This window comes from Lynx rufus, unplaced genomic scaffold (assembly GCF_022079265.1).
Source record: "Lynx rufus isolate CCGP_SWC_20201006 ecotype Redwood Valley unplaced genomic scaffold, mLynRuf1.p SCAF_10, whole genome shotgun sequence".
Lineage (NCBI taxonomy): Eukaryota > Metazoa > Chordata > Mammalia > Carnivora > Felidae > Lynx > Lynx rufus.
The window spans coordinates 80876119-80903884 of record NW_025814824.1 but is presented as its reverse complement, the minus strand read 5'-3'; the positions used below and the strand labels follow the sequence as shown (position 1 = coordinate 80903884).

The 27766-nt window shown below is 53.0% G+C and overlaps 1 protein-coding gene across 1 annotated transcript in view; it reads right to left on the bottom strand.

Moving 5' to 3' along the window:
- Window positions 1–27486, bottom strand: part of DAB2IP (DAB2 interacting protein) — a 119238-nt gene extending 91752 nt beyond the window's left edge. Inside the window, 2 exon segments of the mRNA XM_047099759.1 lie at window positions 5189–5292; window positions 27363–27486. Coding sequence (XP_046955715.1) covers window positions 5189–5292; window positions 27363–27486 — 228 coding nt within the window.
- Between the last annotated feature and the right edge of the window lie 280 nt (window positions 27487–27766).

Here is a 27766-nt window from a genome sequence, read left to right as displayed (position 1 = left end):
CGTGAGCAGCCCCGAAGGGGGGCACGGACACAGGGACACCTGGGCTCGATTCCAGGCCCCGTTCCAGATAGGCTGTGTGACTTTGGGAAAGGACCCTCCCCTCTCTGAGCTCCAGGCCTTCCTCTGTACGGGGAAGCGTTCGTGATCGCTTCCAACGGCCTTCCACGGTGGTGTCGAAGGGGCCCCCTCACAGGCCTGTGTGTTTATGTCCACGTGCCTGGCACTATGTGTGTGATGGGAAAAGACAGCTGAGTCACGAAAAGGGCGCAGGGAAAAGCTGCAGGAGTGGGGAGAGGGGTGTGGAGCTGGAAGTCCGCATCCCAGAGATCTGCTGGCTCCTCTCCTACCCAGCATCGCCTGTGGCTCCTGTGCCCCACGGGGGCAAGTCCGAAGCCTCCACCCACTCACTTTCCTCTCCCGTGCCCCCTCCTTTATGTCTCCAACTCACCCAACACTCTAATCACACAGGGCCGTTGGCTTGTTCCAATTCACGTTCGTCTCCCCCAGCTGGAATACTCTTCTCCCTTTGTTCCTGACAAACTCCTACACATCCCTCAAAGCTCAGCCCCGAAGATCCTCCTCCAGGATTTCTTCCCTACCGTTATCAGCCGATGGTAACTGCCCCGTGTTCTGGGTTCCCACAGCACCCCGGCCGCACCTCCATCCCACCACCCAGGGTGCGCACAAATGAGCATCCAGCAGAAGTAGGTGATTGAAAGGAACTAAGACCCCCTTCCAGAAGCATCTGCAACCAACCCGCGACTGAGTTTATCTGCAGCTTCCGCCACCCCCCTGGGCCTTCCCCTCCCTGACACTTCTCCTTCTCCATCTTGCAAAAAATAGCCCTGAGACCTAATTTCAGCTAAACCTTCAAACACGATTCTCCACTTTCAACTTCCCGAAGAGGAATCAATTGGCTGTCAAGTTTCCCAGAGCCTCTGCCGCCTCCCACACCCCAGCCCTGCCAGCCCTCCTCAAGGTCGATGGGAGGGGGTGGGGGGCAGACAGGAAGGACCCAGCCTACAGCAAGGGGAGGCCGGGTCTGGGGAAGGTGGCAGGCTGAGGGGACCCTTGGGGAGACAGGTAACAGTCACCATCACCTTCCCCCCAAATCGAACCATGAATTCCTAACATGGAGTGGCAGGTGAGAAGGGGCGGCGTGCTGCTGTGCTAAGGATCCCTGGGCTTTGGGAAGGGAGACGGGCCCAGGCAGAGCCCCCGGACCCCGTCTGACAGCGTGTGCAGATACGGGGCCCCAGCTTGCTGCCTGCCTTCCTTCTCTTCCTTCCAGGATTCCCTACTGATGCAGAGAAGACAGATCTGGGTTTGAATCTTGGCCTCGACATCTCGGTGGAGCCTGAGAGCTGAGGGCCAGAGACGGGCAGAAGGCCCATGTGGTCACACGCTCCCAGCTCCCTTCTCCATCCTACCCTGGTCCAGGGTCCTCCATAGCTCTCAGGGCACACCCCAGCCTGCTGGCACCATGGGTCCTAGTGGTCCACTCCCCACCCCCAACTCCACCTGTAGATAGAAGGAAGTCATACCAGATGGGCAAAGGTTCTGTATCTTGCTCAGGTCACAAAGCTGATATGAGGCTCAGCCCTGAGTCTGCTGACTTTTAGTTCATTCTTTTCGTTACTGCATCGAAATCTTTAAGCGCCCACTTTATGCCCAAGCCACATGTTGCCTTACAAAGTCCATACTCCTCATTTTAGAGAAGGGTAAACTGAGGGTCCCCCAGGGTCACATGATCTCCAAGAAACAGAGGTGGGACTTGTGCCCAGCCCCTGATGCCCTGTGGGGTGGCTGCAGTCCCAGGCCAAATCACAAAAGGTTAGGGCCCCGTATGGGTACAAACAGCCGGGACCCAGAAGTGCTCCCAGCTGAGTGGTGACCTTGGACGAGTTCAGCCTCTCCCAGGCTTTAGTCTTCACGGGGGGAGGCAGACAGAATGAATCCAAACGAACACAACATGTTGATTCTCCATTAAACTCCATGGTTGCACAAGGGCATTTCTGTGAGAGGGGGTGACATCCTGTCCCCCGAGTTTCAAACGGCAGCGAAGACACCAGTTATTCAGGTATATCCTGTACTGTGTCTCCTGCCTCCCCCGGGGCAAAACCATGTTGCCTGGGTTCCCTCGGCGGGGGAGGGGGGAGGGTACACACAGCAGCAGTCAGCCAAGCACGTGAGGATGCGGCCTGTGGCAGCACATGTGAGGAAGTGCAAGCTGGGCAGGAGAAGAGGGTGTGCTTCTGGTCCTACAAGGGTCCGTCCCCAACACCCAAGCCCGGCTCCCTCCCACCAAACGCCCTGTCCTTGGCTCTCCACTCTGACCCTCCCCAGATCTCTACTGTTCCAAAGCCAAAAAGGGAAATACGATTCCAAGGATAATGGCGGATATTCTGTATTGAGTGTCCACCCTGGGTCAGACGTGGGCCTCGACGTGCCAGGACTCACGAAGGTCCACCACAGTCCTTCAAGGAAGGGTGGACATTCCACACGTTACTGATACGGACCGGAGGCTCAGAGAGGCTGAGTGACTAATGAGGTCACACAGGTCACGGAAGAGCCAGGATTTGAACCCAGATCCCTATCTCTGAGCCCTCTAGCACCCGTGAGCTCCAAGCACAGCCCAGTATAGACACTCACACCCTGAACTGCTCCACACAGAAAAGGGCCAAGGTGTCCAGGGAAGGACACAAAACGTGAATGTCCAACGGTCCTGGCATCCATCACGCCGAGCAAATGATTTCATGTCTCTCAGCCTCAGCTCCCTCATCTGTGAAATGGAGACACGAATGGTCCCTCCCCTCCAGGTTGCTGTGAGAAGTGGGTAAAACGACAAGTGAACACGCTTTCCACCTTGCGGACCCAGCTCATGCAGGCGGGACTGAGTCCCAGTGCCTGGGGGTCCAGAAGCCAGGGGCTGGCTCTGACCCACACATGGTTAATGGGGCGAAAACGTCACTACAAGAAGGACGCCAAACCTACCCGGCAGTTAAAGAGCCGCAGTGACAGCAACTTCAAGGTGTGATGATACATCTATCAGAGCAGCAAAAGGAAGGGGAACAGACAAGGAGAAACACTGAGAGGTTCCGGGAGGGCACGGGGGCAACGGCTCCCCTGCTCACGGCCGGGAGTGCACACTTGTGCCCTGACGTCAGAGAGGCTGGTCTCAACCTTGGCTCCACCATTTAGTGGCGCTTGGAGCTTAGCTGAGTGACTTCCCCTCTCTGAGCCTCAGTTTTCTCATCTGTGAAATGGGGTGATCAAAGTTTCAGCTTCAGGGCTATCTTGAGGATTAAAAAAGATCATCTACGTAGGACCGGAAGCATAGTGCAGGTGGCTACGTTATTATTAGTCTTTGTTCCCTAAGGCCCCTGAAGGCTCAGCCCCAGAGGCTGTGGCCCCTAGGGCCCGGGGGAAGGCAGGACTTGGCCTCAGCTCCAGTTGACTGATTGGAGTCAGGGTCACCCAGGTGTCAGCGTCTTTGCCCTCCCTGCAGGCTAGAGATGGTCTCCCAGGGGCCCCCACCACACCCAGGGGAGTGACCCTGAATCCACTCTCGGCACAGGCTTCCCTTTCCTCCTGCTGCCCAAGGCCAATTCAGAGCCTGAAGCTCACAACCACCTCTTGGGGGAGCTTTTTAAATGCAGATACCCAGGTCCTGCCCCTGGCCCACTGCACTGAAATCTTGAGGGAACCTAAGAATCTGTTTTGCAAGCATTCTTATGACACACAGACAGGCGGGAGAATCAGTTGCCCCATGGAAAGCCGCACCCCGCTTAGCCTGGCTTTTGAAGCTCCATCGGCCCCAGACTCAGCCCAGCTGCTCAGCTGCCTACCCAGTCCTCCCTACCCCTCAACTCCAGTCCCACCACGCATTTCGCCGTTTCACAAACACATCAGTTTCTAGTGCGCCTCTATGCCTTTGCAGCTGCTGTTCCCCCTACTTGGAACTCCCTCTTTCACTGTGCCTGCTTACCCTTCAAGACCCAGCTCATAAAGTCAGCCTCCAGGGGGATACCCTTTCTAATGCATAGGGAACAGCTAGTTACTCCTAGCTCATCTGGAGCCCCAAAATCACACTGCATGGTGACAGCCAGGCCCGTGCCCTCTCTGTTCCGTCCACCCAAAACCCTCTTTCCCCTGCTCCCCATAGGGCTGGCGCCTCATCCCTTGGGCCTCAGCGCAAATATCACCTCTCGACCACACCACCTCAAGGAAGCCCTCCTGATGTCCTCTATCATAGCAGCCTGCTTTTCTTCATAGCACGTAGCTCGAGCATGAGAATGTCTACCAGGTCCTCTCTTGGCCACCTCCACCACTCAGCCCCAGTCCCAATAATGGTGCCTGGCACACAGCTGGCTTGCCATAAAACCTGCTGGATGAAGGAATGGATGAAGTATCGATCAAACATCCACCCGTCTCCTCTATAGACCATGAGCTCCCAGGGGAAGAGACGGCGTGTTCTGCTTTCTCCCTGTCTGTACTTCTCTGTGCCTCCAGTGGCCGACAGAGCACTGGACAGAGGGGCGCACGGGAACATACAATAGTGTGCGTGCTCGGCGAGGACACAGCGGGACACAGAGAGTCAGATGATAAGGGTCACCGCGTTCTGTCTCCGTAAAGCTGTTTGGGTTAGTCATAAAAAGGTGTATGCTAATGAGGCCACTGAAATCAATAGCTAGAGTATATATGCTGTGCTTTGTCAATTCTAAGGCCTCATCAGTTTTAAGATGCAGCATTATTTTATGGGTCTCCAAGAAAGAAAAAAACACAGCGATTAAATTATGACACGCCACAGACTGCAACGTGAGAGATATTAAAACGTAAAAATAAAAATCGTGCATCTTAAGAGTCGCGGAAGCGTGGTGTGCATGTGCACACGTGAGGGTGTGTTTATCTGGCCTCGCTCGCGCTAGACTCTCGCTTCCCCGGCCAGCTCGCTCTGGGCCCCGTGGCTGCGGGGCTGTCTGTCCTCCGTCTGCCCCCTCCCTCACAGGACGGGACCCCCGTGTGGCCCCCAGGCTGAGCCACAGAGAGGGGAGCAGCTGAGTGATCGGATACCTAGAACAAGGGAGGCTGGATGCTCTCCCGGTCCGTGAGGCTCCAGGAAGGGGGCCCGCGGGGTCGCAGAGTGGCACCCCAGGCCAGGTGGCGATGGTGACGCAGAGATAGTTACCGTGACCCGGAACGGCGTGGTGGCCGAGGGCTCCATGCTGGGGTTCTTCTCTGAGAGGCTGCCGGGCAGACTGCGCCGGGAGCCCGGCCTTTCCTGGGGCGACTCTGTCAACAGAGGGAGAGAGAGCGTGAGGACAGACGATCGAGGCCACTCGGTCAGGCCCTCCTGTCATTCCCCATCCTGCCCAGGACGACAGGCAACTGGTCCCCCTAAAAGAGTACAGCCACTGTGGAAAACAGTTTGGCTGTTCCCCCAGAAAGTGAAAGCCAGAATTACCCCCACGATCCAGCAATTCTTCTCCTGGGTATATACCCCCAAGAGTTGAAAACAGGGACATACACAGACTTGTATGCAAATGTGCACAGCAGTGTCATTCATAATAGCCAAGAGGTAGACACAGCCCAAGTGTCCATCCACAGATGAATGGACGATCGTTCATACACACAGGGTGGTACATCCATACGATGGAATGCTATTCCGTCATAAAAACGAACAAAAGTTCTCACACACGCTGCAGTGTGGACGAACCTTGAAAACATGTTGAGTTACCAAAGCCAGACCCCAAATGTCGTACGAGTCCACTTACATGAAACACTTGCAATCGGCAAACTCATAGAGATGGAAGGTAGGTTGGAGGTAACCGAGGGGCTGGAGGCAGGCGGAATGGGGAGGTATTGCTTAATGATAAGAGTTTCTGTTTAGAGTGCTGGCAAAGAGCGAGCAACGGGTAGCAGTGATGGTCACACCGCACTGTAAATGTATTTAATGCCATTAAAGTGTACCCTTAAAAATGATTAAAATGGCAAACTTCATTATATATATATATATATATATGTAATTTATATAAGTATATATATATATGTAATTTATATAAGTATATATATATAATATATGTGTGTGTATATATATATATATAATATATATATGTGTGTGTGTATATATATATATATATATACATATAGTTGTGTATATTCCAATGTGTTTTAAAAAAAGCTCTCTCCAAATCTTCACTTCGAGTCATATATCTTGTGACATAACAAAGCTTCCTGTTCCTGGAGGTATACAAGTAGTCCCTTCAAACATGAGAATCTGTGATCTCTGGCTTCCAATTCAGACCTTCTTTTCTAGAGGCCTTAAACTCGATGGGAGTGCAAAGGCTGGTAGGTTTCAGGATCAAGGGTAGCACCCAGCTGGTTATTTCAGCGTAGCCATGGGGGGGCCCCGGGTAGCCACGGCTTCCCACAGTTCAAGAGAAGCTGGAAACCCGAGCTTTTTAAAATACGAAGTGTTTTGATTTTTAGACGGTGACAGCTTACTTACAACTCACAGCCGTGACCTGAGCCTGCCTGTTCAAAACCTCTCAGGTCAGTGCGACCTGGCCACTTGCCTGGCTGGCTCCCCCACGCCGTGCTCGGCACTGGCTATCTCTCTGCCTGTGCTCCAGCTGTGGTCCCCCACAGAGGAATCCGGTCCATCCCATCCCACAGGCCCCGGAGGAGACCCCTGGTAATCCCTCTGCCCCCAGCTCTCAGCCCCCTTCTGGCTCCTCTAGCAACAGCCAGGCCAAGCCTCCTGCCGATGATCTCACTTCGCACACAGTACATGTCTGTCTGTCTGTCTGTCTGTCTCTCTCTCTCTGTCTCTCTCTCTCTGCTTGGCTATGGAACTCCTACTACCCGTGCCCAAGCTGGCTGCATCTCATCCCCAGTATCCTGTGTGGAGCCTGGCACATGGGGGCTGCTCAGGAAAGTCCTGTTGGCTCGCAAGGAAGAAAAAGGACGGGGGGCAGACACTTCCCCGGTGCATGTGCACACACAGGGACGCATGCCCAGCCACACACTCACGTCCACATCTATGCAGACACTCCAACGGGTACCCACGCAGACTCATCCGCAGGGACACATGCATTCGAGGACAGGTGGACGTGTGCACATCTACAGAACAGATGACGAGGAGCAAGCTGTCCCAGAAGGCAGAACGGCAATGTCTACGTTTTCCGGTCCTTTCCCTCCATGTAGCCAGATTGGACAGAGGTCTTCAGAAGTGTGGAAGGACAGAGTGGAGCCCGTCACCACGCCCCCCAGGATAGGCTCCAGTACTGAGCCCTGGCCAACGGCCAGGCAGGCAATGCCACCCTGGGCCTGGGGGAAGTGGGCCACCACGGGGAGGGGTTCAGGCGTAGCTGACTACCAGGCGGGGGCTGATACCAGGTCCAGTTGTGCACTAGCCAGCCCTGGGCCACCTCTTCCAGAAAAGCTTCCACTACTCAGCATCTCCCCAGCCCAGTGGCTGCGATCTCCCAGGGCCTCGCTGCCTCCCTCGTGGTGTTTCCTGCTGAGAACCTTCTTCCCTCCTCCTCCGCAGTCCCTGCTAGTCACACTCTAGGAGACACCACTCGTTCTGGAGGTTTCCCTAGGAAATCTCTTCTTGGGCTCCTCAGTCTACCTTCACCTCTCCCCCCACCCCCCATCACCTCCACCTGGGTGTCCACCATACCACTGTGTCCTACCTATGTATGAGGCACTGTGTTCAGCGTCCAGAAGCCCCTCAGGAACTTCGCCTCCCTCCCCCAACACACACACACACACACACACACACACACACACACACACACACCTCTCCACCGCCCTTCCTGGGCATGTGGGCCGCCTCCCTCCCCCAACACACACACACACACACACACACACACACACACACACACACCTCCACCGCCCTTCCTGGGCATGTGGGCCATCATGGCTCCAGGCAAGACATACATGGAGCCACCAGGTAGGGCAAGAGGAACCCAGCAAGGCTGCCTCTCCTCCGAGACAAAACCTGATATCCCCTGTGCAAAACACTGCCTCTTGCCTACTGGGTCTTAGCCAGGGGCCTTTGGGGTTACTTGATCCAACCACCCATGGTACGGATGAGGAAGCTGACAGTGGAGGAAAGGAACTTGTCCATTAGCCCCTAACTCAATAGGACTATAGCACAGACTCTCTCTCAGGTGCTCCCAAAATAGCCTTAGACTTCAATTCAGAAGCCCTGGCCACACCCCACCCATGTGAGAAGGTAGAAACGCAGGAGGAGCCTGCAGGAAGGGACAGGAGTCCCCTCCCCCCTGCACAAAACAGCCGGATCGTCTGACTTTTCAGCCTCCCCTGCATGCCCAGGGCAGGGCCCTGCCCTCCAGAGGAAAGTGACAAGGGACCTTCCTACCTCTCCAGGCAGCTTCCACTGGCCCCAGTTCCATCCTCCACGCTTTTCCACCCTGCCTTCTGCTCCACGGGGCTGACCTGTGTAGACCCCACCCGCTGAGCTTCTGGACCCCCCAGCCTCCACGAGGTTAGGCCAGTGGTGGGGGGCCCTGGCAGGAGATCGGACAGGGCGGGGGAGGAAGAGTCGCCCACACTGGCTGCCTCCCTCCACTGATGGTCCCAGCTCCTATCAAGAGGACCCTGTCCCCTGAGCGCCCACACAGCTCCCCTCCCTCAGCCTTGGTAGATCATCCCCGGTTGTCACTGGCTCTGGGGTCCCACACTCCTCTTCACGGTTCCCCACACCCGCCCACACCTCAAATCATCCTAGCGTTAAGTGCCATCTGCTTCCTGCTGGACCCTGACTGATCCACCAGGCAGGATCCCAGCTGCTTAAGCCCCGGCCCCCGCTTGTGGAGCGGAGGCAACTCCTTTACAGAGGGGTGGGGAAACAAGGCCAGGAAGGAAGCTGTGTCCTGTCATGGGTCTTCAGGGGCAGGGTCTGGGCCGGGCCAGGCTCTCTCCCCATCTGACAGCCCAAAGGGCGTGAAACACTAACAAGAAGCTTGTGGATTGCGGAATTCTGAACCAGCATTTCTTTACCTTTTATGCCTTATCATTTCCCCTAAGAGGTCTTTTTAGACATTTTTTTTCTAGATTCCCCCCCGCCATAAAACTCTAATACCATATACAGTAGCTATCTTTATGTACTGTACATATACTGGGTTTTTATACAGTAAAAAGAGTGAAATTTTGGGGTTCCTGGGTGGCTCAGTCAGTTGAGCGTCTGACTTCGGCTCAGGTCATGATCTCACGGTTCGTGGGTTCGAGCCCCGCATCAGGGTCTGTGCTGACTGCTTGCTCGGGGCCTGGAGCCTGCTTTGGATTCTGTGTCTCCTTCTCTCTCTGCCCCTCCCCCGCTCACGCTATGCCTCACTCTGTTTCTCAAAAATAAATAAATGTAAAAAAAAATTTTTTTTTAAATAAAAAAAAAGAGTGAGATTTTTTTTTGCCCCTTCCCTTCTGAGAATCAACTTTTTTCACCTACTTGGAGTAATATCACCCCCACTGAGAAGGCAAGTTCTGGAGCCATTCAAATAGAATCCCCACAATGACACCTTGGACAGCTATGGTGAGATCCACCTTCCAGATGAGGAAACTGAGGTTCTGCGAGGCAAAAATGACTTCCTCTAAATTTCCCCCAGGCAGGAAGTAAGAGTATGTGCTCAAGCCCCTTAAACTGTCCCCCAATAACCCACACTGAGGACCTCAGAGAAGGCAGAGGGTGTCTGGAGCGTGGGGGTTGGGGAGGGGTGCAAGACTGGTACTGGGAGACAGGATTCCCCCTGGCCTCTGCTGTGTGACTCCAGGCAAACCCCTTTCTGTCTCTGAGTTCATGATTTATCATCAATCCAGTGAGTCCGGAGGGGGTCAGGGCAGTGACTATCTCTATTCTCTACCACCAGAACAAAAGCAAAGACAAAAACCCAAATCTTTCTTTATGGAAAGTTGATCACCTTCCCCCATCCTAATTCTGCCTGCAAGGGATCAGTCTGAGTCCTTGACAAACACACAGAGGCCTATGTCCTTTGATTTAGCAGGACTTTTTTTTTTTAATCTGGGGACGCAGACACTGGCCTCATGTCCTCAGAGGTCTAAGCAAGACAGCTAGTGCCAAACGGAATCCCGGAGACGTTAAGTGACCTAACACTGTGCAGCGTGAAGGTGGCATCCCTAGACCTTTGGAGCACTGGCTCAGGAGTCTCCTCTCAGCTCACACTCTCTCTGTGACCTCCACATGACCTCAGGGCTCCCAACCTGCAAAACTGGGCCACCGGCCGAGCTGACCCCAGATGCCCTTTCCACGAGGAAAAGAAACAAAAGTTTCCATTTTACCAGAAGCGCCAGGCTGCATGCATTTTAACCTTCATGTGTTTGCAAAAAAATAATAATAATAATAAAATAAAATAAAATAAAATCGGTTTCATTCAAATGCTGCCGGCTTGGTTGCCATGGATACCACCTAATCATGAAGGATGACTGTTACTTGTTCCCATGGAAACACGGAGGCCTGAGGAACATCCTGTAATTTCAGACAAGACACCAAATTTCAGTTGTCGGGTTGTACTGCCCAGATCTTAATGCCTAAAAACAGGTAGAGGCAGCAACCTCTAATACATCAGGAGAAAAGAATTCAGCACGAGTACAGAAAAAGGAGAGGAGAGAAAGGGGTGTGTGCATATGTGCTGCAAACAGTGACTAGGAAAACTCAAATTAAAACTACCAGATGCCATTTCCCACCTTTCAGATAGACAAACATTAAAAAAAGAGCAGTGACCCCAGTGTTGACAGGGATGGGGAAGGCTCCTTCGTCACTGCTGGTGGAGTGGGAAGGGTTTGGAGAACAATTAGGCTAGAGCTAATGGAAACGGACACACGCATGCGTCCTAGGACCAGACTCCCCCCACATGTCCAGTCTAGAACGATGCTTCATCCTTGCACATGGACGTCTGCAGAAAAAGATGTCCCCTGCAGCACTGCTTTGTAGTAGAAAAATGTTGGGAGCAGCCTAAACGTCCACCAAGAGGGGAATGGAGCACCACACCCTGGGGAAATCATTTGGAGGAATACTATACAGCAAGGAAGAGGGTATGTCTCCGGGGGCTCTGTTCACACGGCACACAATGGCACTACAAAGGATCCAGTTGTGTGAGATCAACAGGAAGCACACCAGAAATACGACGTTGAGTGAAAAAAAGTACGTTGCCAAAGGAAACAATGCAATCTGCTTACGTGCTCCCCCCCCCTTTTTTTTACAAGAATGTTCCTAACATTTGTAATAGCCAAAAACTGAAACAACAAAACACCCTTCAGTAGGTGAATGGTTAAACTGTGGTCTATCCACTATGTAGGAGGCTGAATATTGGCCCCCCAAAGAAGTCCACTTTTCTTCCTAATTCCCAGAACCTGAGAATATGTTACCTCACATGGGGACTTTGCAGACACGATTGAGGTTAAGGAGACGGGAGTTTATCCTGCATTATCCAGAGGGAAACAGTCTTTTTTTTTTTTTTTCAACGTTTATTTATTTTTGGGACAGAGAGAGACAGAGCATGAACGGGGGAGGGGCAGAGAGAGAGGGAGACACAGAATCGGAAACAGGCTCCAGGCTCTGAGCCATCAGCCCAGAGCCCGACGCGGGGCTCGAACTCACGGACCGCGAGATCGTGACCTGGCTGAAGTCGGACGCTTAACCGACTGCGCCACCCAGGCGCCCTGGGAAACAGTCTTAAACGTGGAAGAGGAAGGCAGGAAGATGAGCCAGAGAGATGTAATGATGAAAGAGGCAGGAGACATTCTGAGCACGAGAGGAACGATGGCAGAAGGGGATCACAAGCCAAGAAAAGCTGGGAACACTCCTCTGTCGACAGCCAGTAAGAAAACGGGACCTCGGTCCTACAACTACACGGAGCTGAATTCAGCCAATGAAATGGATTTTTCGAAAGGAACCCAACCTGCTAACATCTCAATTTTAATCCCGTTGGACCCACAGTAGACTTGTGACCTACAGAACTCTAGGATGGCACAGCTGTATTTAAGCTAACTTTTTTCTAGTGTTTATTGTTTTTAATTTTTTTATTTTTATTTTTGAGACAGAGGGAGACAGGGCATGAATGGGGGAGGATCAGAGAGAGAGGGAGACACAGAATCGGAAGCAGGCTCCAGGCTCTGAGCTGTCAGCACAGAGCCTGACGTGGGGCTCGAACCCACGGACTGCGAGATCGTGACCTGAGCCGAAGTCGGACGCTTAACAGACCAAGCCACCCAGGCGCCCCTAAGCTGCTAATTTTTTTTAAGGTTTTTGTTGTTGTTGTTGTTAGTAATCTGTACACCCAACATAGGACTCAAACTCACCATCCAGAGATCAAGAGTCGTGTGCTCTCCTGACTGAGCCAGCCAGGCACCCCTAAGCGCTACATTTTAATCTGTTGTCGCACAATAAGAAACAAACACACATGCTGTGAAATATTACACAACAATGAAAAAAGAACGCACTAATAGATTTCCACAACTTGGGTGGATCTCAAGGGCATTATGCTCCGGGGGCGGGGGGGGGGGTGCGGAAGCCAATATCAAAAGGCCACGTAGTGTCTGATTCCATTCACGTGGCATTCTTAAAGTGGCAAAGTTCTAGAGATGGACAGTTGAATAGTAGCTGCCCGGGGTTGGGAATGGCGGGGGGTGGGCAGGTGGGTGTAGCTATAAAGGGGCATCACCAGAGATCTTTGTGGTGACAGAATAGTCTTGTGTCTTGATTGTGGTGGTGGTTACATGAATGTGGATACGTGTGCTAAAAATGGCACAGAATTATACATACACGGTCCCAAGTTTCAGAAGGGGAGAGAAAACAGTGGATGAAAACAGCCCCTGACATCCAGAAGCCGACCTGACATTCACCGCTACGTCATGCTATTCTCCTTCTGGACATAAACAATCTTATAGGGTACCAGTCTGAGACGAGGTTACCATGATAAAGTGAGACAAAACAAGGCCACTTCATAATTTTGTCTAAGCAACTGACAAAAAGCTGGTCACTGTACCACCCGCAAAACAGCAAACATCCTCCCACGTTGGCTAAAATGACAGACCGCTGCTGCTTTAACAATGACAGCTTTATTATCGTCATGCTTACCTCCTCCCCCCAAAGATGAATTTTGAGATAACCTATCATGGAAGCACCCCACTTTCTGGCAGCAGCCAAGCTAGAGCGGACCCCACTTCCTCAGACTTCCCCAAAAGCACCCAATCAAAGCCCAAATCCTGTAGCAGGTGTCTTTCTACCATATTCGGACTGAGATGCCCTGTGGTTCCCGGTGGTATATGTTGTCCCTCGCTGCCACAATAAAAAATAAATCCAACTTGTCTACCTAGAGGTGTGCTCCCAGTGGGTTTCTGGCTGGAGGGCATTGATGCTGAAGGATATTGTAGGATAGTCATGTGGGATGTAACTATCAGGGGAAAGCAGGTGTAGGGTGCATGGAAACCGCTCTGTACTCTTTTTGCAACTGCCTATATAGCTGTGATCATTTCAAAATGGGAAGCTAATACACAGCCTGTTTGGAATACACGGGATCATAGCTGTGTGTAAATAATTGAGATTTTCCATCCCAAGAAACTAACTGCAGAAATATATTGGTATCCGGTGTCACCTAAGTAGAGAGAGTAGCCAGTGGCGTAGAGGTAAGAGGCACAGAAATCTAAAAATCACTGCTAAGGCTTACCCTAGACGATGTAGGCTGAAGTACATTTGCTGTCTATGTGATTAAACTGATTCGATGTTTTACCTTCTCTTTGTATGTGTGTTTATCAAGACATTATCATCAGAGGTTGCCTTTGAAGAATGGGATGGGCTATGGTAGGAGCAGATGACTGTACCGTTTACTGAACGAGGAATAATTTAGACTTCCAAAAACTAACAGTGAAATTAAAAATACACATAGGTGGTAGAATGATTCAGTACGAATTGTGCCACCTGAACACATAGGAAAGGAAGAGAAAAACAAAATCAGAAAACGAAACAAATAAATCAGTCACAGCAGCCCAAATGACCAGTTACAGAAAGTGGATCAGGAAAGTCCAAAAAGCAGACTTAGGAACAAACCGGTGGCTAAGGGCACATAGCTCCCCATCCTGGAGTGCCAAAAGACTGGTCCCCACCCTCCTCCCCGCCCTCCACTGCGGGAGTGGCCAGGTAAACAGCAGGAAGAGCCAAAGGTAAAATCACCATGGCAACAGGCCATGGAATCTTCACGTTGTTAGAACTTTCCAGACACAGCAGTCCAACTAGATGCCTCTGTGTCTATCTTTGTGTGTGTTAATGAAGAAATCCGTCCTTTATTATTATCTGCTTCTAACAGTTAGCTGAATAAAGAGGGCCTCCTACTGCACACTTTTTCCAGTTCAGCCTTTGGTCATCTGTCTTTGGGAGAAGGACAGGTGTTCCTTAGAGGTTACTAAACATTACCCAGCTGCCGTAGCCAGAATAATGGGCCCCTAAGAGCCCACATCGTGATCCCTAGAATCTGTGAATGTGTCACGTGTGTGGTAAAAGGGACTCAGCAGACGTGATTCAGTCAAGGATCCTGAGATGGGCAGTTTACCTTGGATTACCTCCCGGACCCAAAGTTATCCCAACAAGAGGAAGATAGGAAGGTCAGAGAAGGCAGAGCTGGTGCTGTAGTAAAGGAAGCAGAGGTTGGGAGGTGGGGGGGGGGTGTTAAAGACTTCCAGCGGGCAGCTTCTAGAAGCTGGAAAAGGCAAGGAGACTGACTCTGCCCGAGAGCCTCCAGGGGGAAGAGTGTCCTGGCCACCACCTTGATTCTAGCCCAGGGACACTGGTTTCAGACTTCTGACCTCCAGAACCGTATGATAATAAATCTGTGTTGTGTTAAGATACTGAATTTATGGTCATTGTTACAGTGGCAACAAGAAACCAATACAGCCACTGATAAAAGCACAACTTACTCTAATTACACTAAAGTAAAGATAGAGGGATAGCACTGTCAGATCACTGGCCGATTTAAGACAGGGGACACTCAAGGTGTCTCGTCTCTCGTTCTCCAAAGGGACAGCTGCTTTTAAAAAAGGAGACAAGTTTCCTTCTAGAAATCTTCATCACCATATATGATGTAAACTTGTGTCTTTCTCCATGATGTACTTGTTATCAAAGGACATACATGATAACCACATATACCTGGAAACCACAAGAGGGTAGGGTACCTTTGCTGGCTATGCCGTGGTATAACTTAGAGATGTTTTCACATCTGTGCCTGGAGAACATTTCATCTTTTCAGCACCCTGTGTATTTATCCTCAGTATAGATACTATTTACATCAATCATCCTTCCTCTAGGGCATATAAGTTCTAATGATAGCACTCCAGAGGGAACCATGATTATCTAAACCTAAAATATTCAGATGTGTTATTAAATTCATCCTATCTTTCATTTCATTCAGAAAATATAAGCTATTTATTTTTTCCCCAAAATTCAACCTTAGGACTTACTGTTTTACACTTTTGTTTAAAAACCATATTATTAAATTAGAACATGGCTATAGATATAACAGCCTTTATTTTTTCTGACAAATTAAAATGGGCATAAAGCTTTAAGTGTGTATATATTGATTTTTTTACATATAACTTTAAAACTCTCTTTACCTTTCGGTACATGACAACTTGGAATTCAAATTTTAAATTATCTCCAAGTTTCTAATTTAATGGTTTGATGCTAAAGCAAACTGAACTTCAGTTCTTTGTATAATTTTTAGCCTGAGGAACAGCTAACCCCCGAGATCCTGTAAGGGACATGACGCTATAATTTGGAAAAACAACAGAGCGATCATTTTATGTTCTAGAACAGACCATCTGTGACTGCCCTAGGAACTTGGGGGAAAAGGGGACCAATGTAAACATGAAGCTCACGCTACCTGCTATGCCCAGAGTCCTTTGTCTCTGACCCACGGAGCTCGTATCTTCTGCCAGTACCCGTGAAACTACCAGGCTAAGCTGCTAGTTTGCAAGTAGGCTAACATCTCCATCCTTCAGGGTAATTAACAAAGACCATCAAAAATACCTAGGAGTAAATTTAATAAAAGAAGTACAAGACTAATAACTAAAAATATAGTACTGGGAGGCTTTTTTTAAAAAGACCCAAATAAATGGAGAGATACACATTTTGTGGATTGGGAACACTCAGTGTTGTTGAGACGGCATTTCTCCCAAACTGATCTATAGATTCAATGAGATCCCAATTAAAATCCTCGCAGGCTTTCTGAAGACGCTGACAAGCTCAATTTTAAATTCAGATGGCAAAGCAAAGGACCTAGCATGGCCAAACAATCTAGAATAAGAAGAAATGGGTTGGGAGACTTACATTACTTGCTTTTCCAGACATACTTTAGAGTCTTGAAATACAGCTAAAGCAATCAAGACCGCGTGGTATTAGCATAAGGACATAGATCAATGGAACAGAAGAGCATGTGGAAACTCTACAACACGTATATGGTCAATTGATTTTTGGAAAAAAAATGCAAAAGTAAATTGATGTTGTGAAGCATAGTTTTTTCAATAGCTAGCACCAGAACTGGATACCTGTAGTAATAAAAACTGGCCCACTAGGAAATGGGGAGAAACATGTGGGGACGGCGACTGTGCCACAGGAAGAAACAGGTTCAGAATCCTGACCACAGGGCTAGGAATGCAGAAGGCGGGATTCAGGCCCCATAATCTCTGAACCTAAGGGTTTTGCACCATGATGGGAAACGAGCCTCCATGCCCAGATGAGTGACAGGACAACGGGTCCCAAATCAGCCAGGAAGCTGAGTTTCCTCCCTGCCCTTGGTCTCTCTCTACGTTTCCAGGTCCACAGCCCAGCCACAAGGCAGAAAGAGAAGAGGGAGGCCTCACTGCGTATCACATTTTGTTTCCATGATGGTGGGCATGGGGAAGGGAAGGAGTCTTGAGACCATGGAACTATTAACAGTCTGTTGTCTCTCCAGTGGAACTGGGATCAGAGTTCAAGTTGTCTTTAAGTTCAGGGCATTGGTTCAAAGTCAGGCGACTTTGCTGGGGGTGGGTCTGCTGGGAGAGGGGCATGTCCGGGGTACCCATCCCTGCCCAGAGCATTTGGGGAAGGGCACAGCAGCTCCCCTAGAGGGGACGTGGAGGGGAAAGGCTGCTGGTACTCAGGAGGTGGAGGGAAGAGCCAAGGAAACAGCGTTCCTCTCAGTTAACATCCCAGGACCTCACGAAGGGGCCTCTCCAAAAGCACAGTGTGGGGTCTGCCCCCTGGCACCTGGCCGGCCTCATGGACAGTCCAGGATAAGTCCTGCAAACTTCTCCACATCTGTAGACACCGTCACCAGCTCTTCTTTAGGACCCTCGACTCGAGCCTCTTAACAATTGCCTTTGACAGTGTATGCCTCCTATTCCTCATCCTAAATGTGTGCCTCACTTTCAAGGACTTCCCAGCCTTCCAGAAAGCTCCGGAGTTCCTGGTCACTCCAAGGACTCATAGCCTAAAGGCTTCTCTGGTCCCCGAATCTCTCTCCTCCTTTGCTTTCTAAGGATCTCTAGGAACTTTGGTCTACAGGGTCACCTCCTCCGTTTCTATTGCTGTGTTTCCCCCGCAGCTCGTTGGTCTGGAGCCTCAGGGCCTGTCCCGGGGCAGGCAGAGTGCGGCCGTGTGTTGTGTGCTGGGAACGTGAGGAGCTCCCAGGGTGCAGACACACGTTTGCTCGCCTCTGCCTGGGCGCAGGTTCTCCACATCCGTTCTTTAAAATCGTGCCATATTACACCTTTGGAAGGGTTTGCCTACCCAGTAAAAGCATAAAAGCGCAGGTGGGCCGGAAACACACTGCCTTCGGGAGGTCGATTATCCCTGGGGAGAGGACAGGGCACTTTAGCCACACCCCACGGGTCAGCAAATTTTTCCCATAAAGCATCAGAGAGCAAATATTTTAGGCATCTCTCAACGACTCAACTCTGCCAAAGTAACACGAAAACAGCCACAGGGGTGCCTGGGTGGCTCAGTCAATCAAGGGTCTGACTTGGGCTCAGGTCATGATCTCACGGTTCGTGGGTTCGAGCCCCGTGTCGGGTTCTGTGCTGACAGCTCAGAGCCTGGAGCCTGCTGCGGATTCCGTGTCTCCCTCTCTCTCTATGCCCCCCTCCCCTGCTCATGCTCTGTCTCAAAAATAAATAAAAACATTAAAAAAAATTTTGTTTTAAAAGAGGAGATAGAGGGGTTTAGCCCTAACTGGTGGTCTCCCCTGGGGACCGTCGGTAACCCGGGAGCTGCCTCCATAACGTCCCCGGGAGGGGCTTCCCAGGCCCCCAGCCCCAGCGCTGTCTGTGTGGGTGGGACTGGGGGCCACAGCCTAGGTCCTCTGGAGCTCAGGGAGCCACCCCGGGAGAGCCGCTGCGGGAGGGCCTCGTGCCCCAACCTGCTTGCTGTTAAACCTGCAACTCCAATCAGGTGCCTAGACACCAGTGGATCTGTGACCGCAGAGATAGTTCGGGAAACTCAAGTTTCTCTTGGACCTCAGCTCCCACCCAACTTCTCCAATGGTCCAGCTTGGCACACCACTCCCGGCCCTCTGCCCAAGCATCAAGAGCCAGGGTAGGCTTGCCAGTCGAGCCCACAGCTCTGCCGGCTCCCACCCCACCCCAAGTGCTCTAAACTCACCTAGGTCTTTCCGAAGGGCTTATCCCACCACTTTCTTGCTCTCCTGAGTGCCAGGCTCCTACCGATTTGGAATTTCACGACCCAGTTCAATTTTCATGAGTAAAAACAACGCCATAGCATCATGTGGGAACAGGCAACAATAGGGCCTCTGACTGCTGGTCTTGCCAAATACAATGGTCAAACAACTATCACCGTCTTGGGGCTCCTGGGTGGCTCAGTTGGTTGAGCCTCCAACTTCGGCTCAGGTCACGATCTCTCAGTTTGTGAGTTCAAGCCCCACATCGGGCTCACTGCTGTCAGCACGGAGCCCTCTTCGGATCCTCTGTCCCCCTCTCTCGGCCCCTCCCCACTTGCACTCTCTCAAAAATAAAACATTTAAAAAAATTGTCACCATCTTGCCTCTCATAAAAGGAATGTTCTAACCCCCAAAAGAGTCCAAAACCCAGCATCTCAGAATAAAGAAACGTGACTCAAATGGATTACGTGGAAATGGATGTCTTGGGAAACTCATCGCACTGGACTTACACTTCTTTTGCTGTCGGTCAGGGAGCAAATGTGGCCGTGTGCCCAGCACTGGTCCTCAGATGGGGATGGCATTCCCTGTACCACCTCCTCCAACCTTGTCAGCTTCTCTCCACCGGCCCTCTGCCTCCCCGAACCCCACACCCACTGGCCTCCCTCTGGATTCTAAAGGAAGCGTGAATGACCTCCCTGCCCGGCCTCCAAACCCTGCTTCGTACCCAAGTCTTTAAGGACACCTCCTCCCACACTCCCCCAAATGGGTCTGGTCCTTCTGTCCCTCTCCCAGCTCAGACCCACTGCCTCCTGCTTCTGGACAACCAACACGGCCACCTACGTTCAATGATGGGCACTCTGCCGCCACCTTCTCCCTGACCCACGCCAATCTCGAGCGCTGGTTACTAAAACTCACGCTCCTAAACCACAGCTCTGGGAAGTATAGGGAGGGTTAAACGTTCTGACTCTGCTACTCAGCAGCTGGGTAATACTGAGCAGGTAACTTACCCAATCACAGCCTCAGTTTTCTCATCTGCAAAATGGAGTAGATCAGAGAAACTGAGAGAATGAGGATTCAATGAAATGATGCAAAAAAGGACTTAGCAGAGCCCCTGGCACCATGCAAGTCAGCGTTACAATTACCATTATTTTCAAAATCTTTCCCTTGATTCCCTGTGGCTTGCTAGGGGGAGTTGCAACCTCTTGGCTCACCATTCAAGGCCCCGTCTATCCTTCCAGTCACATCACCTGCTAACCTGATTACAGGATACCTTCCCCCAGGCTCGGCTTCCTGAGGGTGGGGACTGGCTGTATCCTCCACGAGGGCCCCTGGCACAGGGTTTGCAAACAGTAGGTGGCTCACGAAAGCTCTGTTGCTCTGAACAAGTACAAGTGACACTTGTAGCAGCCTCTGGGGGAAGGGATGCCAAGGAACCATCTGGATGGTTCCGATCTCCACAGGCATCACATTTTATTTCTAGATCAGCCCTAATACAGGTGCAATTAACCCCTCAGGCTTTGGATGAACAGATCATGACAATTCACCCACCCTATAATAATACTCTTTGTTTGCTACAAGTGCTTCTGGGCCCAGAGACATTTAGTGACTTGTCTGAGGTCACACAGCATTTATGACATGCAGTGAGGACTCCCACCCTGGCCACACTCCTAAGCCAAACTCAGTCCCCAGAAAAGAAGTATAAACGGGTAAGAAACGATTTTTTCCTCAGACTATCCCTAACCAATTTATCGGTTTCCAATCTCTACAAACCTCCCACTCCAAGAGGGACACCCAGAAGGAGCCCCATCTCCCATCTCTGGTTGCGGGGCTCCTCTGGCCCCTCCCTTCCCTCTCCCCTCCGCTCCCTCATCCGCTCCCTCCTCTTCTGCCAGGGGCTCAGGGGAGGGGACGGAGCCTCTCCCAGCCCCACATCTTCCTCCCCATCCTCCCTGCGCTCTGCCTTTTTCATTTCACAGCCATGTCAACTCATCACCTCCAAGGGCCAAGAAAAAAGAAAGAACACGGCCTAGATGCCGAAAGTGCTCTCCTGTCTGTCAGGGAGAAGAGAGGAGGGAAATAAAAGCTAACAAGACTTCTAAAAGCAAAATCCCCAAACCACCTCTCGGGCACCCAGCAGCTGTCAAAGTCAACACAGGAAACTGGCAAAGGAGGGAAAGCCCATCCCGAATAAAACCCCGGCAGCTGTGGAGTCTGGGATGGATAGACCAAGCGCGGCTACATTTCCAAGGGCGAGATGGGCGTCCTCGGCAGACTCGTCTTTTCTGCTAACGCACAGGTGGGTCTGTCTAGACGGCAGAACCGAGCCAGTCTTTTCTGAGTATCAAGGCTACTGGTCTTTTCTTTTTTTTTTTTTTCTTTCACTATCATTATTTGGAGGGCTATTGAGATTCCCCTCGCTTCCTTATTTATGCAGTCAGAGGAAATCACAGCACAGAGAGCCGCTTCCAAACTCAAGGCCACGTGGGCCAATTTCAGATGGATAATTAAATATTGAACAAACGCTCAAATGCCTCTGCTGGATCGGGACGGCTAAAAATAACCACCCTGCCACTCCGCGTGGCATCTCGCAGGCTCATTCTCGAATCCCTCCTCCCAGCTACTGTCAAATACAACCTTCCCAGTAACGGTGGGGAGCTGGGCACAGACTGCCCAAATTCCCAATCAACAGAAAACAAAACTTCAGCTCCCGGTGAGCTCTGAATGTTCCTGACCAGGAAATACTCTCCCTTTCCTGACATTTAAACCAAGTGGCCTCAAGAGGAAGGTGCAGGGGAAATATCACAGTCGTTGGCTTTTCTTTTAAAAACAGTCCAAAGGCTTCATGTCACTTCTACGCAAAACACGTATGTGGTCCAGGATGTGAGCGTGTTTGCGTCGAGTTACACGGGAGTTCAACCCCCATCCCCTCCCCCAAGAAGACCCAACGAGCTCCCTCAGTTTCCCTATCTGTGCTAACCTGAGGAAAAGCCACGAACAATACCAGCGCAGAAATAGAGCGCAAGGGTCAGAATTCCAGAGCCGGATCTCTCGTTAACTTCTTTGCATAAACTTGAGCAAGCGCCCTTGGCTCTGCGGGTCTCGGTTTCCCCAGCTGTCAAAGGGAACAGTTAGCCCCCTGGTGCTGGAGATGCCAGGAGCCCTCCCACCTCCATCAGCAGCTGAGCAAAGCAGGCTCCGGCCCCTCATACCACCAGGTTTCAGTAAGAAGAGACACAGCCGCAAAGCTGACCCCACTGAGCACGAGAGAGCGTGAAAAGGGGAAGCGCTGGGTTCCTGGGCACGGTTTCTAAGTGTGAGTGGGTTTTGGAGCCCAGCAGCCGCCTTTCACACCTTGCCTCTTACAGCCACTTACTTCGCATGGCAACTCAGTGTCCCCACCGGGCAAAGGGAAGTGACGATAAGGCCCCCTGCCCCCTAGGAGGATTGGGGGGTCAAAAGAAATATAAGATGATCAGACACAGCTTTTGGCACAGGGCCTGGCACAAGTTCAGCCATTATCTTCCTTCTTATTAAAGGTGATAAAGATGGGCCAAGAGGCTGACATTCCAGCAGATTCACTGGGACCTGGGACCCCTGGCCTCCCTCAAGGACATGAATAGCTCTGCGGAGTGGGCCTCAGGCTGTCTGCCCGTCTTCAGGGACCTCACCCAAGGGGACCCTGACCGCTTAGCACAAAGAGATGTGGTGAAGAAACAGGGCTGGGGCTGTTCGACCTGTAGCCTTCCCAGGGAAAGCGCACGGTTGGCAGAACACGAGTAAGGATACAGGGGTGGGGGCGGGGGGTGAGACTGGGCCCAGGGCATCACCTGAGCGGTCCCAGGCAGGCGGGCGGAAGAGCCGACCAGGAAGCCTGACCCCCAACAGACGCCAACAGAATCATTCCCCTGCCTCCCTCCCGAGTTAGGGCCAGGAGCTGGGGAGACGATGGCCGAGAACACTTGGTGGAGTCATTGTGCAAATCGGATAGGAGGAGGAGGCCTCATCCCAGCCGAGGCCTGACCTCAGAATAGCGAGGTGCTGCATCTGTAAGCTCAGGAGCTGGAGTCTTGCAGAGCTGGGCTCCACCATTTCTGAGCCGTGTGATGCCGGACAAGGCTCCCCAGTCTTGGCGTTGCAGTCTCCTCCCCTATAACATGAGGATAATGCCAGGATCCATCTCACGGGGTTGTTGTGAACGTTAAATGAGACAAGGCAAGTACAAAATTAAGCTCACTGCTGGGCACTGAGAAAGCACGCAACAAACAAAAACCATTTTAACTTTATTACATGCCATGGAAGGGAGTGAGCATCCCAGCTCCTGGGGTATGTAAGGGTGGGGAGGGCCTGGAGAAGCTGGGGTCAAGCCCCGCAAGAGGGATTGTGTCTCAGCAGGTACAAATGAAGAAATGAGGCAGGAAAGGATACTTGTACAATGACAGAGGTTGCATTTGGGGCAAAGAGTTGGGACTCGGAGCCTTGGGGGGGGCCAAGATGGCGGGGGTGAGGGGACAAAAGACACAACCAGACCCCACGCTCAGAGCCAGCTTGCCAGCCCGCGGGTCTCAGTGAGGCCAGGGTCCCTATGGAGTGGTTCCAGCCTCCACCCTTCCGGGTGGTGGCACACAGACCCCTTCCCTAGCCATCACTCCCAACCGGGGAGTGGCTGTGTCAAACCAGTACCCTGCCCCACCCTGGTTCTATGAAGGTGCTTCTGTGCCTCAGTGTCCTCATCTGGACCCCCGGGGTTGGATCACTCAGCTGCCGTATCTCCTTAGGAGGTCAGCCTCAGCCCTCCTGGGCACCACTGCGAGGCCCTCTTGCCTGCATTTCTCCAAGTATGCTCAAAGCCCCTCCAGAGGCCCCTCAGACAGACTCCAGCACACCCCGAAAGGAAAGGGGTCCAGGGAAAGGGGAGAGGGACCACACAGCAGCCAAGAGATAAGGCCATGCAAAGGGGCTATGCATGGACGTGGAGGAGGGCCTGACCATCTCAGGAGAAACCATCCACCAAGTCCCTAGCGCCCAGGCAGGGTCGGGCACGTGGCCGGACCCCTGAAAAAACTCAGACAACAACATGAAGAGAAGAATCAAAACCTCTCATGAGGTCAGGTCTCCCGACATGTCAGGCAGCAGGCGCAGGGTTAGCCCTGCTTGGCAGAGGGGGAAACTGAGGCCGCGGGAGGTCCCCAGAGTCACACAACCAGCTTGTTGCCGAGCTGGGAACAGAGCCTGTCTCCCACTAACCACGGCTCTGTACCCTCAAAAGGGCTCTGTGCCCCAGGGCACCTCAGCAAGCCAGCCTCCTCAACCATCTGGCGGCTTGGTGCGGGCTGGGAGCACATGCCATTCATCCCCATGTGCCGCCCAGTGCCCAGGCTGGAGCCCAGCACGTAGTAGGTGCTCAAGACATGTTTGTGAGTTGGGTAAATGGGCCATACTTTATCCAGAGAGAGAGGAAAGCTTGCATTTCACCCCAGCGGCCCTGGGGGGACAGATAAGTCAGACAGACGGAAAACACTTTCCTTGATCTTGGGGAAGGTAAGTGGGAAGGCACCCTGGCTGATGACACTCTACCGGGGACAGGACCCTCTCATATCCAAGAGCCATAGCTAGCCTTCGAGTAGACTCAGGGTCACAGAGCACAGTGTGAAATGGCCAGATGACCCTTACTATCCCAAAGTCACTCTTTCCACCCTGCCTCTGGCCATTGTCAACTGCAGGTCTCACTCTGCCTATTCCTCAGATGGGGCAATCAGGGCCCAGAGAAGGAAGAGCTCTGCTTAGTGCCCCCCTTTGCTCCAAGCTGGGGGCAGGGCATGCTGCAGACACTGTCCCTCGCTTGCAACCCTGCCAAGGACAAAGGCCTGCTCTCAAGTCCACAGCGAGGCCCCCGCCACGACTCCAGGGGGCAGTGGGAACTGTGCGCAGGGGGCTCCCCCAGAGGTGGCAACCTGGCCACACCCCTTTCAGAGCCCCGGCCAGCTGCAGATCCCCGCCTCCAGCAACGCTTTCCTGCACTTCTCTGTCTCTGAACAAACACACCCCCTGAGTTCTCAGTCATTGTCCTTTCTCGCTAGTGGCAGAGGCCAGAATGGGTGTGGAGCGACGGGTTCGGGGCTGGGGCTCTGGAGACCACCCCGCCGGGCCCTGATGTCACCACTGTGGGACCAAGCCCCCATGGTCCTTCTGAGGTCAGAAGGGACTGGCTCAAGGCCACCAGGTGGCTCCCCCCACATGACTTACCACCTAAGTTTGGGCGCTGGCCTCAGGAGGAGGGCTGGCCCTGGCGGCAGAGGCAAGGACCCGGGGATCTAGTGGAAGGAGGTCCGTGACTGCTTTAGGTGGGCAGGGGCCTCCAGCCTCCACCTCTCACCCTGCCAGCCAGCTCTCATGCCCATCCATGACTCCCCATCACGCAAGGCCCTTTCTCTGGCCCAGACTACTGCTCCCCTCCCGGGTCCTTCCCCTCCCCCACCCCAGGACGGGGTCCACAACACCCAAGGCATTTTCCTTCTCCCTGTCGTCGTGCACAGGCTGTTTCTCCGGCCAGAGTAAGAACGCCAACTGAGGCCCAAGTTGCAGGCAGCACAGGCTTCTAGCTTTCAGTGCACTTGCTCTCATTCTTAAATGACCCTTCTGTCACTACACCTGTTTACCAGACAGGGCCCCTGAGGCTTAGAGGGGTAACTGGCCAAAGTTTTGTGCCCAACTGGGGTTTGAGCACACATCTGACTCAACCACCCCCTCTACCGAGGGAAATGCTATCCACCTTGTGACTCCCTGTCCAAATGTCACTTCCTCTGTGAAGCTCTCCCTGATTTTCCCAGATCGAACTTCTGTTCAATGACAGTCTCCACCCCACTCCCTGCAGGCTTTGAGCTCCTTCAAGGCTGGGACACAAAGCAGCGGCTCCTGCACAGGTGGGGCCCGGAAGCTGGGGCTCAGCTGACCGCAGGACACAGGGCCTCCTGCCCAGTCAGCTGAGCAGAGGGGGACTTCTGTTTCTCCCTGTGCCTCTGCAGTCAGGGACAGAAGGGCACTGAGGTGCAGAGGAGGTCATGCAGGGCATCTGCAAGGAGAGGGGAGGGGCGGAGGCCTTGGGGTGGCCTGAGCATTACGGGGCATTCGTACACACCCATTTCTCACGGCATAAACCCATTTCCTCACTGAGCCCTACAAGTCCTGCCAGCCCTCTTCACAGCTCGAGAAACTGAGGCTCAGAAAAGAGAAGTGACTGGCCCAAAGTCTCAGTGCTTGAACCCAGATCCCTGGTCTCTCAGGCTAAGCCTGGATGGGGGTGGAGCAGACAGAGGCCACTTCAAGGAAGGCAAGGGGATGTGTGTCACAGGCCTTGAGAGGCCCTGGAGGACCAAATTCCCAGCACACACCTGTGCACACTCTCAATCTCAGCTTGAACCCATCCACGCATGGGGAACTCACTACTTCAGGAACTCACTACTTCCTGAGGAAGCCGTGTATGTTGTTGTTCAGCCCCGACTGTGGGAAAAGTCTTCTCCATGCTGGGGGAAGCAAATGAACACGTACTGCCTGACTTGCCCTCAAGCTGATGGTAAAACTGAGGTTCAGGGGCAACACTACAGGGCTCAAGCCACACAACCAGCACCCAGCGGGGTGGGGGTCTGACCTCAGGTCTGCTGGATTCCAAGCACAGATTTGCTCAAACCCAGGCCTGATCAAACTTAGCCTTCCCGTTTCCCAAGATAACCTACTCGGCCCAGGTCCCTGCTGGGTGCTACCAACTGCCTGCGCTCACGTGCGTGCTCTGTCTCTCCCTCTCTTTCTCCCCCTCTCTCTCCCTCGCCCTTGACCAAGTCCCCTTTGAAGCCCTCCTCCTTCCGGGGAGTCCTCTCCCTAAACTCCATTGCACCCAACCTGGTGCCCAACCTCGGAAGGAAGTTGTGCTTCCCCGCCACCCCCCCCCAAACCAAAAAGCAGCCTCCTGGATCACATGCGCTCCCAACTGAGGATCCTGTTACTGGAAAAAAGAAAATGCTGTTCCCATTTCCCCTCCTCCCTGTCCTGCCTCCTGACTTGAAAGAGAGAAACTTTTCAAAGGAGGTGGGCCCACCCACTCCGAGGGTTCCCAGGCAGATTCAAAAGCTCCAGCTCCTTTGGAGCCAAGGACTCCTGGGACAGGACCCTCTGAAGTCCAATCACCTGTCCCTCCACCCAAGAGGGGGAGAAGCCTAAGTCCCTGGGGAGAGAAGTTGGGGGGGGGGGAGGGCGCTGAGATGGGCGCCCAGCCCTAAGCTGAGAGGCTGAAGCTCTCAAGGAAAGGTAAGGAAAAGCCAAGACCCTCTCAAAATTACTTCATTGCCAGGCTGCTGGGTACACTGAGGCACAGTGGTACAGGAGGTGGAATCTGAGAAAGGGAAGAAAGAGAACCCCGATGGCAGTCTTCCCTTCCCCTGCCCCAGGCACAAGGGGAGACGGGATCTTCGGATTCCCCAGGACGGTGGCGGATGAGGGAGAAGCTGGGGGGGGGAGGGGGGAGGGGGATCAAGCGGACACAGTAATGGGCAGCCAGAAAGGGCGCGGGGGGTTCCCGTTATCTAGACTGAAGGAGGATCGGGGGTCCCTGGCATTCCGGGCATCAGGTGGTGAAGTGGCGGTAGAGGGGACCCAAGGGTCAGGGGTCGGGGTGGCGCCTACCCCTGGCGGGCCGGGTCCGGCTGCGGGAGCGGCTCCTCTGTCGCTGCAGCCGGGGCCGCCGCAGCAGCCGGTAGTAGTAGGAGGGCCTCCCGGTGCTCTTCCTGGCGCTGCCGCCCGCGGACATGCTGCCGCCCGCCGGGCACCGGGCCGGGCCTGGGCGCGCTCACACGGGCCCCATCGCGCGCTCCGGCCCGCCCGGCGGGCGTCCCTGCCTTCTCCCGCGCGCTGGTGCGGTCGCCGCCGAGGCCACGGCTGCCCCACAAAGTCGCTCAAACTCCTCCTCCCGCCCCCGCCCTCTCCGAGCAGCCGGCCCCGCGGCGGGGGCCGGGGACCGGGAGGGAGGCCGGGCTGGCACCGGCCCGGAAAGTCAGTGCAGGAGAAATCCCGGCCTGGAGTCGGCGGGG